General features: G+C 34.7%; 2 protein-coding genes, 1 non-coding gene and 1 pseudogene across 3 annotated transcripts; 2 read left to right on the forward strand and 2 right to left on the reverse strand.

Moving 5' to 3' along the window:
- Positions 1-122: 122 nt before the first annotated feature.
- LOC127253402 (myb family transcription factor PHL7-like) lies at positions 123-3207 on the forward strand (annotated as a pseudogene).
- LOC127253401 (protein ENDOSPERM DEFECTIVE 1-like) lies at positions 2861-6452 on the reverse strand. Its single transcript, XM_051277976.1, has 7 exons — positions 5250-6452; positions 4924-5043; positions 4538-4654; positions 4135-4224; positions 3784-3891; positions 3545-3686; positions 2861-3003 (listed from the first exon to the last, which is right to left on the reverse strand). Exons 1-6 carry the CDS (start codon positions 6201-6203, stop codon positions 3600-3602), a joined length of 1476 nt encoding a protein of 491 aa, XP_051133933.1. The 5' UTR covers positions 6204-6452; the 3' UTR covers positions 2861-3003; positions 3545-3599.
- A 1129-nt stretch (positions 6453-7581) lies between these two features.
- Positions 7582-7655, forward strand: TRNAN-GUU (transfer RNA asparagine (anticodon GUU)). The gene has a single exon. It is a non-coding gene; the product is annotated as a tRNA-Asn (tRNA).
- Positions 7656-7669: 14 nt separating this feature from the next.
- On the reverse strand, positions 7670-12138 carry LOC127253427 (isocitrate dehydrogenase [NADP]-like). The gene is made up of 15 exons (XM_051278025.1): positions 11969-12138; positions 11212-11255; positions 11022-11131; positions 10782-10819; positions 10617-10694; positions 10493-10546; positions 10310-10411; positions 10128-10219; positions 9802-9905; positions 9651-9719; positions 9455-9570; positions 8848-8882; positions 8624-8766; positions 8039-8161; positions 7670-7955 (listed from the first exon to the last, which is right to left on the reverse strand). Exons 1-15 carry the CDS (start codon positions 12015-12017, stop codon positions 7862-7864), a joined length of 1251 nt encoding a protein of 416 aa, XP_051133982.1. The 5' UTR covers positions 12018-12138; the 3' UTR covers positions 7670-7861.
- Positions 12139-13134: the final 996 nt, after the last annotated feature.

Genomic DNA, 13134 nt, shown 5'->3' on the forward strand with positions numbered 1-13134 from the left:
ATATTAAATTTAAATTAAATTTTCTTAAATCATACCTGAAATCGTGTTTTCGTACACCGCGATTTTAAGTATTAAAATTTAAAAGTGTGCCGACCCTGCTCGAAGCTTAAAATCGTGGTTTTGTAACCTGCGATTTTTATTACAGAGCGAAAAATCAATTGCTTGCGGAGACGGATCTTCTGCTCCGGAGGAGTGGCCGCATATTTGTTCTTCGATAGACCAGCAAATCATTTTGCGCCGATTCGCATTTTCGGATAATTTTCGTACTGGTTTGGGGAATTTTGATTTGGGAAATTCTGCTTGTCGGCTTCATTTGCGGCGTTGGTTGAGTGTTACTGAGCACTTAGAGGATCAGCATCGTGGAATTCAGCAATTCTACGTAAGGTTTCCGTTTCCTACGCTCAGAGATTTACTTCTCCGGTTATTTGAGCTCGATTTTTGCCAGAATATCATGTTCCGTGGATTATGAGTTTGCCAACTGTTTGATTGTTTGGAATTGTTCATTTCTGAGGCGAGATTCTCTGATTGACTTTCTGACACTGGTGCTCGGATTGAATTTTTAGTTGTGAATTTTCTGTGTAAAAGTTGTTGCAGTTATAAACTTGAATCGTTATAATTTTTTTTAGCTCGATTGGTAAAGTTTATGTTCTGAATTCAGGGATTGGTTGTGGAAGGGCTTCGAATTCAATACTCTCAGCTCATGCCATAGATGAAGGTAGATTGGTTCACAGGTCACCATTTCGATTAATTTGGCCAAAGGCTACAATAGAAGCAGCAGGATGAACAGAAATCCGATTTCGGCATCCAAACAGCGGCTTCGATGGAACCGTGAGCTTCATGATCAATTTGTTGATGCTGTGGCACAACTTGGTGGACCAGATAGTAAGAGTTTTATTTTTTTTGAACATAAGTTTGATCACTATTTAGTTAGTTTAAGAATTTTGTCGATGCTATACGACGTTTTGTAAGAGGGAATAGGTAAAGTTAATATTTATTAATAGCGTCAAAACTTCCAAAAGTATCTACGTAAACAAAGTAGGAGAGGTAAGAAAGTAGAAACGAAGGAATCGAATCTTAAAAAGTATTGAAACGATTCATATATTTATAGAACATAGATTTGATTCTTGTTGAGTTAGTTTAAAAAATTACGAAATGCATAGAGGATGAAATAGAGCAGGGGAGATAAGAACGCAGAAACTACAGAATCGAAGGTTAAAAGTATTGCCAAGATTCATCTTCGATCACATAATACCTACTTGATTTCACGATTTGCAAAGATTCCATCTCACGATTTCGAGGTTTAATTAGAGAAGTCTCCAGATAGCATTTGTTCATAGTCACTCCAGAAAAGATAATTTTCTTTTTATTTTCAATCGGAAATGTGTTGTGGCTTAATTTCAGGGGCAACTCCTAAAGGTGTTCTTCGGCTGATGGGAGTTCAAGGGCTAACAATTTACCACGTAAAAAGCCACTTACAGGTACACATTCGTAAAGGGATTATTTCACAAAATGTGATTATCATCTATCTTCAGCTCGGACTAATATTATATGTGTCTTCAGAAATACCGACTGGCTAATCATCTTCCAGATTTGTCTTCTGATGGTGAGTTATGCTAAAATAGCAGTATGTATTATACGGCACAGGATTCTTGATTATGGTTCTTATTTAACATCATGTTTTCTTGATTTGGTTGAAAGGGAAAAGACTTGAAAAAGAAAGGATCCGGCGACGAGCTTTCCAGTTTGAATGGCTCATCGTAAGTTGAATGAATCTACATTCTCAATGTTTCCACTCTTTTGAGATATATATATATATATATTTATATAGTGTTGATCAATTTATTCTTTTAGCGGAATGCAAATATCCGAAGCACTCAAGTTGCAGACGGAAGTGCAAATGCGTCTGCAAGAGCAGTTGGAGGTACATTGAAATCTTTATTAAATTTTATTTGCAGTTCGATGTGTGTTTGGCCACAAGGAAGATAAAATACAGCACAGGAAACTAGTTTATAGCCAAAATGTGACCTATTTGGACCCAATTATAATAGTAGGAAGGAAACTAGTTCACTAAGTTAGGGTATATATAATAGGAAACTAGTAAGACGAAACTTGACCTCCGCTGATGATTCTGATTTGACCGGATCAGCATATATTATACAAGTAAACATCATATAATATACATAATATAACACAATATATAGCGTATAGCGAAATATATGTTCTTGATTTTTATGACATATGTTGATCTGGTCATATCAGTATATGATCCGTTGTGCCCCTAGTTATAGTCCACTTATTTTAAATTTTAGTCACTTATTCTAATTGTGCCGGACAATAATGAATGTAGTCATAATTGAGATACATTGGGTAGATAACGTTACAAGAATCAAACGGTATATATATAACAGAGATTAATCTTTTTTTTTCCCTTTTTTTTATGCATATAATCCATTTATAAACCCTAAACCAATTGTCCTAAGTCTAGAAAGGTTATTTTTCACAATCCAATAAATTTCATTGGACACTAATATAAACTGTTCCAAATATAAATTGATGGGAAGAACAAAAAGGTATGAATTTGTTTCCAAATTATAGGCCATCATCATATGAACTTATTATTTAATGTATCATACATACCGTACCAGGTGCAGAGACAGCTGCAGCTGCGGATCGAAGCGCAAGCCAAGTACTTACAAAAGATGATGGAAGAACAACACCGTCTCCGCCAAACTTCTTCCGGTTGTACAGACAACATTTTCAACAACAAAACCGACAACGCCCCAACAGCCGCCACCAAGCCACCTGTCGAAGGCGCACAAGAAAAGAACCAATCTGCCTCTGATTCTGATTCACCAGTCGACAAATAGCCAGCCTAGGTCTGATACAGTAGCGCATGCGGATTAATCAGCTAACACAGAAGAATCGAGTTCTTCTAGACCACCTTATCGTCGCTTCTCGAGAGGGCGGAGAACAGATCAGTGTTTTGTGTTGGCAGCAAAAAATCTGTCGTAAAGACATCCATGTAATAAATAACTGTTTGTAACGCAATTTGTTCAGCTAAGATTACTTACTCCTACATGCAGAGTCAGTCTTACACTTTGTTGTATGTATATATTGTTCAACCAGAATATACTCGTGGAAATTAATAGGTAGACGCACTTACACATTTCCTTGTATAAAATCAACTAGAACAATAAATGATCATCTTTTCAATTTTACTTTTGCATTATTCATTAATTTTATATTTTTATTTTTATCATGTCAAATATTTATTTAAAAATATATCATCTATTTAAAAATACATCAAATATTTTCTATTTGAAAACGTTAAAATACTTGAGCTATCATTATTTTTTACTGATCGATTAAATTTGAAACTATATCATATAAAAATACTATTTAAATCAAAATTTACATAAAAAAACTCAAACCAAACAAACCCGACCAAAGGTTTTCGAGTGCCACTACACTAAACTTAAGGGCTTTTTTTATTTTTTCTTTTTTCGACCAGTAAACTTAAGGATTTTACACAAAATTTAATTACCTTGTTCTATTATTATGATGATTGTTAGTATCCTTCTTCGATCATCTTTGCATTCTCAATCCTTTGCCTTTATTGTTGACTGTCGATCACTACAGCCAAGTTGAAGCTGCATTACAGTGCCCCTTAGGCTGCACTCTTTCACCTGCAGAAGAGAGGAAGACAATGCAGTAGGACACAAAAATATTCAGATTCTTTAAAATGATAACGACTTTTTTTCTTTTTCATTCGCGTCTTTCTACCTGTAGCATACGTGTCTTGGAGAGTACATCTCCACACTCTTCGACTAGAGCTCGTTCTCCCCCGGCTGTCTTAGCTAATTCAGACACTGTCGTGTCAATGTCTTCAGCCTGTAGAAGTTACAAAGAGAGAGTATGATGATATCCATCCTAAGAGTAGTTTTTCCACAAAAGTTGCTTCTAGGGTCGATGATCTATTAGCGCTTTTGCCTCATTACAGTATACTTAATAAAAGAAACTCTTAGGAGGACAACAACTATGCATTTTTATTTATGTCATTGTAATTTTGCATAAATCGATCACTTCAAAGGTATGGATAGAACACAAAGAAATATGGAAAGGGTTATTGCTTACTTTGCTTATGAATCTCTGAATATTATTGCTGATTAATTCAGCTACCTTTAGCGCCGAACTCATTGCCTCCTGTAGCTCTCCAACGTCGACCTGAATAATTTTATGGCTATCCGTCATAAACCACCGGAAAATTAAATTTAAGAGTTAAAGTACATTCCAATTTGTTTCTTACAAATAAAATTCCATGTTGTTTCTTTTCACAAAAACATTATGTCGAACATTATTTAAATAAAAAATTTAAAACTTCCAAATCAATCCAATTTGAAATGTAAAAAGACCCAATCTCACCCTCACTTTCTTGATTTTTTTTTTTCTAACATGAAATATTCTTTAAATAAAAAACTCAAACTTTCAAATTCAATCTAGGCTGAAAAGAAACACCTTAAAGTAAAAAAGATCTCACCCTCACTTCTCCACTGACAGGAAGTCTGATTGAGGAGCTAATCAATGCGTCTGTCGTGGCTAATAGCGAAGCTGAGTAATCTTCCTCAAAATTCGCCCATTGATCGAGGCAAGGCATCTAAGATACATATAAGAAGAAGAACATCATGACTTTCTTCATTTGTTGCATAGAGACAAAGAAACTGACCAACATATTTATTTTTTTTACCGAAACAATATCACAGATCATCAGCCCTAATGTTGTAACTTTATACATAGTTGATAAATATGATTATAGTTTTTTATTAGAGGCTTCAAAGTACGTGGAAAATGAAGAAATTTGACAACAATGAAAAAAGGAAGTTGCGATTCTTGCATGTTATCGAAATTCAAGATGAAAATTCTTACTTGTGCTCCAACAATCATGTTCAAAGCTTTGATTCTACTCAATGTTTCGAGCTCTCGACGCTTCCTTTTCACGTTGTCGCGTAATTCGGATAACTTGCTGCCAATCGAATAGAACTTCCTCTGCAAGATTATTACAGAGCTTAATTTATATGTAAACATGGTGTTACAGCAATGAATAGAGGAAAAAATATGATGATGCAGCAGAACTCAACTGTTTAGATCGAAAATCAAAATTGCATAAAAATGGGGAAAGGAAATATGCTGATGCAGAAGAACTCAAATGTTCAGATCGAAAGTCAAAATTGCCTAAAAATGGCGTAACAAACCTCAGCTTCCTGCCGCTGCGCACGAGCAGACGCCTTCGCTTTTGAATTTGCATGCCGCCAAAGAAGATAATGATTTTGCAACATCTTGAGAGAGTGCAAATCTTCCTGTTGGTTTGAAGCTTTTCTTCCTTTCTTTGAATCTAATCCTGACCTTACTAAGGAAGAAGGATGTGGAGGCAGGGCAATGCCTCCCCCAGTTTTCGTAGAAGATGAAAAATTCATCGAACGAGCTGCGAATTCACTCCTGCCGTTCGAATTCCTCTCCGCGAGCCATTTATCGACTTCAGGCATGGAAGACCGAGCGTCGGAGATGCTCCTCAGCTTGGTGGCGGAAAGAAGAGGCGAATTAGGGCAGGAAGACGTGCCTTGACTACTCGAAGAAGTACGTCTGCCACAATCCATGTCGTCTCGGCTGGATGTTAAAATCCTTGGAAGATTTGTGGATTTATCCACATCGGCGGTGGCTTCCTGCAGCAGCCGCGCCGCCGCCGTGACGGCGGTCAATCCGTTGCTGCTACTGCTGAGAGAATTAGAGCGGGCAATAGTGCCTGGAACTGCTTGTCTGTACCGAGACGGCACGATTCGATCCGTACCGGTGGTAATTGGCGTGTCAGGCCTCGATGAAACCCTAGGAGGAGGATCTCTGGATTCGGCGAGGTGCTTCGATCGCTGCTGCGGATGGTGTTTCCTCTGCACGGTGGAGGAGATCGGCGCAGAGGATTTGTCCGCCGCTCGATTCGTCTCCGGCGCGTGATTTTCATCGGTTTTCGGCAGTAACCGGCGGTGAACCGACTTCGAACGGGGGAGATCGGAGGTGTTGGTGGTCGGAATCGGGGTGGAATTCGAGTGGACTAGAGGAGACATGAAGCGAGAACTGACCTCCCTCACTCTCGGCCGCCGTTGTGTGGGCGGTGGCGCCGGTTGCTCCGCCGCCACGGTGTTCGCATCCGCCATTTCTACGCAGTCGGTTCAAATTTATGGATTATTTACAAATAATCCCAACCCTACCGAATCCAATACCACTAACCAAAATTGCAATTAACTTTGAACCGAACCGTAGAACAATAAGACGTTCAACGACGATGGAACTGCCCTGTGTTGGAAGACGGCGGCGGCGGCGGCGGCGGCCGCAGAAGAAAAAGGCGATTAACACAGAGAAGACGACGGATCTGGAAACACGGAGAAGAGCAACAACAGTTTGGACATGAGATTGAGAAAATTAAAAAAATGATTTAAAGTTAAAATTTATATATATTTAAATATATAATTTATAAATTTAGGAACTAGCCGTTGCGGAATGCGTGAACTATAACGGTTATTTTTCTTCCTCCATAGGATTCTTATGTATAGAAATTATTTGAAAAGTTTTGGGGACCCGATTGCAAAACGGGGCGGCTCCGTTTGCATTTCAATCATATGTGGAGTGTTTTGGTAATTATTTTTAAAAAATTTATTATTTAATGTTAAAAACATATATATACCAAAAGAACAGCCTACGAAATTCGGAAATAACTAAAAATACTAACATATTCAGAATTTCTTTTGTATTTTTTTAATCAATTTTAATAAATAAAAAAATATTGGAGTATATGATACTACTATTTGTCTTATTTACACCAATAATCCATCCAATAATTATTTTTATATAGAATGAATATTAAAACAAAAAAATTAAAATGCATAATTCATTGTTTAATTTCTGTGAAATCTAGGCACGTAGGTGATAGGTGTTTATAGTGTTAGCATAGGGAACAATCAAAGAATACATGGAAAAAATTTAATTGAGTTTTATATTAAAATAATATGCGATAAGATATATCTATCTATATATATATCTATATATAAAATTTAAAGTATTTTTTTCTAAAAATCGAGAGTTCAAAAAATAAAATATAAGAATTTGGTGCAATATATATAATGTGTAAATTATATAGATAGTTTTATATGTGTTTATGCTCTATGCCCTTTTATCGGTATTTGATTAATTCTAGTAATCAGAATAACAACAATTTATGAGCATAAGTTAAATGGAATTAAATATGTTCGTATCTTACCAAAATTAAGTGATATATAATGACAATCCACGTTTGTTAGAAATATATAAATTTAACTTTGACCATGTCTGCTCGGTATTTTTACATGCAATGTTGTAAATAAAAATAAATTATTTATATATATATATATATATCATATTATATAATTAATTTATAAAATAAACAAATAAAAAAAGCAACACAAACCCTAAACGAAGCACATCAATGACGTGAGAGGCAATGCAACAAATTTACCAACATTCTAATTAAATAGTATAAATTAAGTACTAAACTTCAAAGCTGGAATAGCTCAGTTGGTTAGAGCGTGTGGCTGTTAACCACAAGGTCGGAGGTTCAAGCCCTCCTTCTAGCGAATTTGTTTTTCCCTTCTTTTTAATCAATAAATTTTTTTATTATTCCTTCATAACATTTTAAGTTCGATCATAATTCAAACCAAAACATTACATGGATTTTTCAACTAATGAATCCTCAACAAAATCACAATAATTTAGTTTTAATGGATGAGCCAAATCCCTGAATAATCCAACCACAGGTGGGAAAAGCGAGTTACCGTGTTGTTTATAGCTTTGCCTGTTTTGGCAATCTATCCCTCAACTCCCCGGCAACGGCGTCGATAAAATCGAAGGTATTCAAGTACCGATTTCGGCTGGCCCTACAAGAAATTCATCGGTTCCATAACTTAGATGAATGCAAAAAGTAAAGAAAAGAAAAAAAATGTCGAAAGATTGCACCGACTTAGGTCCATGAATAAGGATGGCGAGATCCTTGGTCATCTTTCCGGACTCGACGCATGAAATGCAAGCACCTTCGAGCTTCTCGGTGAAATCTAGGAGCCGGGAATTGCCGTCGAGTTTAGCCCTACAAAAATGGTTAATTAAGTTGCTCGGGAATTGCCGGGAAATCATCATAATTTCCGGGTGTATTATACTATTATTCCACCATAATTTCTTACACACTTTTCGATTAAAATTATAAAAAAAAAAAACACAATATATATATATTCACACAAAATATCTAGTATATACTCTATTACGAATAAAAATCAACAATTGAAAATAAAATATATTTCTTTTATTAACGACAAGCTTCCTTGTATTTGACATAAAAAATAATAAAAAAAAAGTGGAACTGAAAATCTTTTCCGAAGATATCCATTTTCCTGGAGAGACAGATAAAATATCCCGACATAGCGGCGGCTTGATACCACTAGGAACAGGAAAACAAAATTACATGGAATCAAAAAAACGGAAAAATTAATACTTCAGACTAAAAACACAAAACAAAGACGCCCTCCGAGTTGGAAGTAATTTTGGTTTTTACCTGTGTGAAAGTCCCTTTGACCAGGCGAAGATGGAGGCGATGCTATTGGTGCTAGTTTCTCCTCCTTTCTCATGAACGCGGTAATGGCGCGTGACTGTGCCGTGTGCAGCCTCTGCTTCAATAGTCTTTCCATCGGGGCAAACCTGTAGAGAATTACTAGAAAAATGATACAACAGTGATGGTGTAGGGAGAAGACGGGGAGAGTAATGATAAAGAGAACATACGAGCACTGAAGTCATCAAGCCTAGAGAACCGAATCCTGCATTGATGGAAAATATTAAATTAGTGAAGAGTAGAGCCGTTAAAAAGAGCCGAGCGAGCTTGAGTGTATGTTGTTCAAGCTTGACTCGGAAATGTTATTAGCATAGACTCGACTCGGCTCATTAAGGTCCTATTCAAGCTAAAATAATGGCTCAAGCTCGGTTCATGTTTGATTTTAAGCTTGCTCGCATGGCTTGAACTCGAGTACTAGTTCGAGTTCTACTCAAATTTTATACAATATATATTTTTTAATATATAAATTAAATATATCCACTTTTATCTACATTTTGTTATAATAAATATTCAAATTTCATCAATAAATACAAACTTTGATATAAAAAATTATATGTATTATATTAATATATAAAAATGATACAAATATACTACCCCTAACAAGCTCAGTAAAGATATTTGCACGGCTCGTTTATAAAAATAATAATTTTCAAATTCGAGCTCGATTCGTTTATCTCTAAAACGAGATGAGTCGAACTTGACTGCAAGCTAGTTTAACACCTCTAATGAAAAGTAAATATGTACAAATAAGAAGCATCAATAAGAAGGCGTGCAAACCTTGAGCTAAAAAGTCACTTTGAACATCACCATCGTAGTTTTTGCACGCCCATACATAACCACCATCGCTTTTTAGAGCATAAGCAACCATATCATCTATAAGACGGTGTTCATACCTGTAGGATTGACAAAATGTACAATTAGATAGGAATGAATGCTTGCAATTGGCCTCCCGTTTGACTGAAATTTAATTTACCATATTCCAGCAGCCTCAAACTTGGATTTCCATTCTCTTTCGTAAACTTCTTGGAATATATCCTTAAACCTTCAGGAATTGATATAAAAAGGCATCATGCAGCAGAAGAAACAGAAGGCTTTCTAAATGCAATTTGATATGAAATAACGACCTTCCATCGTATTGCTTCAGAATGGTATTTTTGGTGCTAAGATATAGCGGCCACTGTTTCTGGTAAGCAGTGTTCATTGAAGCTTCCGCGAAAGCACGGATAGACTGTGTGCAGTGGAAGGAATTCCAATTATCATCATTCAAAAGTCACAAAATAGTATCAATTTAGGGGCGGTCGATTTCAAATTATATGCAGCAAGGCATTTTGTCAATCCATATTCTACACTATTTCTTCGGGACCAAATCATTCATAATCATCATTACAAGTTTCACAATCAAGAAGTTATCACCAGAAGGGTAATGGGTTAAAAGTTTAGCAATCCGTACCTCATCTGTGTTGTACATCGACAAAGCTACTCCACCAGACCCTGAAAAGTTGTACACCTCCAGCTCTATATTCTCACCGGCTCCAGAAGGCACTGAAACATTAGGCATAGGCACGGTTTAATTATCCATATCATTTACTCGAGGATATAACGACACTTAAACCCAACAAAAATGGTTCATACCAAACACCATTTTAAGTTTTCCAGCTCCTTTGGTCACCAGATCCGTTGCTCGATACTGATCACCAAATGCGTGTCTCCCAATGCATATTGGTTTGGTCCAGCCTAAGAATTGGAAATTTTTTGTGCATTAGAATTAAAGCAATAAACCAATGGATCGCAATTTGGCATAGATTTAATAAGCACCTGGAACAAGTCGAGGGACATTCTTGCATATGATGGGTTCTCTAAACACAGTCCCTGCAGAGAGTGGGAGTTAGCTTTTCACTTTGATTTAGAATCAGGGATGTTTTAAGTTTAGCATGCCAACCATTTAAGATGTTTCGAATGGTTCCATTTGGACTCTTCCACATGTTCTTCAAGTTGAATTCTTTGACACGCCCCTCGTCTATTCCATACAATGTGGGAGAATAATTACAAATGGGACAACACTATGCATCACTTGAACAGATAAATCATATCGTAATGAACATACCTGGAGTAATTGTTGCACATTTAATAGCCACATTGTACCTTATATTATAGACGCAGAATGAAAATCAGCTACTTAGAAAAGAAAATTAACAGTCTGCTCAAAATTAAAGCCTACACTAAAAGTTGAAATCTAGAATGTTGAATTAGTGAAATCAATGTTATGGTTGCCATTGTCGCAAAAGATGGATGAAATAATAAGTCTTTTCAAAGAAGCAGATGAACTAAGTTATGGATTGCATACTTAAGTGTCGCCTCTGCACTTTCAATTGTAACCTTATCATCTGTGGCATCACGATGAGGAAGACCAAGGTCGAAATACTTTATATCAAGATCTAGGAACGGGAGTATAAGCTGCAAATGATGCTAAATCAATACTTATTGCATATTCATTTTGTTCTTCACATAGAAGGTTAAAATGTAGCTAAGAATACCTTTTCTTTGATAGATTTCCAGATAACACGAGTCATTTCATCACCTGCACAAAAGCATCCATTGACATCAGGTCAATCGAGCTCTCAACCATTCACAGCACATTACAAGCTATGGAGGTGAATTAGAAATGAGATTCACTCACAGTCGGAGACGGGACTTGCTCATAACAAAGTGAAAGTCAGAAAAAACAACTATTCTTACTTTGGATAATAGAAAACCTTTCTAAACCATAAATTAAATATCTAGAATATCTAACACTCTTCTTGTACTATCCATCAGTATTCGAAGTATAATTCCACAAAAAATGTGCATATTCTCAGAAGAACCAATACTACATAGAACAGCAAAGACCCTTTAATAACTATAAATCATCAGAGCCGCAATTCAGAGAACAGATGAAATGACGAATAGCAAAAACACTTAGCGAGATTCGCAATAGCTGAAATTCATACATATACAGATTCAATCCAGTGGTATCTAACAGACTAAACTTCCAATTAACAATACGAGAACGGAAATCAATCATGGAATTTCCAATTCGTTCACAAGTGATCCTGATTTCAGATAACTACCACTAACAAACCAGTCCATGTAATTCACTAAGGCAATTGTTTCCCCACAGTTTCAACAGCTGCTAAAGAGTAAGAATCTGTATTTCCCCAAAGTGAACAGCGAATTTCAAGCAGAGACGGCGCAAAACTACAGCAAAATACTTATACAAGAAATTGAACAGCGAGAATGAATCGCAGGACTGACCGTCCATCTCTACGATGGGGTTGTCAACTTTGATCTTCTCGAAGGCCATCCGCAGTCTGTGTCGCGCAATTCTTCGTCGAATCTGAACTTGGAAACTCCGAGACTCCAAGTCCGCAATACTTCAAACAAATTATACAATAAAGCAAACAGGGAAGGTGGCGCGTGAGACACGATTTATGCTGGCGCGTCGACCGTACTGTCCATGTTTATAATGGATCTTGTATTTGGATAGGCACTGCTGCATAGTGCTGCATATTATTACGTCGAAAAACATACTTTCTTACGTGAATTTTAAAAAAAAATTAGTTTAAATTTGATATAAAAATAATATTTGATAATATATTTTTGTGAAAAAATAAAATATATTTTTTAAAAAAGTTTGAAAAAAATTTGACAAAAGAAACATACCGTAAAAATAATAATATATACATAATAAATAAATAATTGTATTAAATGAAAAAAATACTAGTAAATAATATAATTTTTTGAATGGTAGTTTTATATTTTACCAAATTTTTTGGATTTTTTATTATTTATCAATTTTTTTAAAAAAATATTAATCAAATATCTATTTTTTTTATAGTACAACTCTAACATTCTATTTATCTTTTGCATTGTATCAATATTAAAAATAATTTTATATTAATATATAAATATCATAATAATATTATTATAAGAAACAAATAAAAATATTTTTTCATTTTTTCTTAATTACGTAAAAAGTAAATAAAACTTTTATATTCGAACAAAAATAGTATTATATTTAAAAACAAATTTTATCTATGAAATATCAAATAAATATTTATTTATATTGTATCATCTAATTATTTCAACTAAAAAATTTTATTATTCAAATTCTAAAAAAAATCAAAATTCCTAAATAAATACACCCTAAACATGTTAGAATTAATATAAGTCGCTCTTAATACGGTAGAAGTTTATTTAAATTAATTTATATTTCTTAAATAATATATTTAATATTAACAAAAATATCAATTAAAATAAAATAGAAAAATATTTAAAATTTGATTGCAAAATAATAGTAATAAAATAAGAGATTAAAAAATAATTTTAATAATTATAATTATGAATATTTGTAATTTTTTAGTAAATTTTTAATTTATAATTTTTTAAAAAAAAATTTAAAAATATATAAATTTTAATAA

The sequence above is a fragment of the Andrographis paniculata genome, unplaced genomic scaffold, assembly GCF_009805555.1.
Source record: "Andrographis paniculata isolate CXL003 unplaced genomic scaffold, ASM980555v1 Contig50END, whole genome shotgun sequence".
Taxonomy (NCBI): domain Eukaryota; kingdom Viridiplantae; phylum Streptophyta; class Magnoliopsida; order Lamiales; family Acanthaceae; genus Andrographis; species Andrographis paniculata.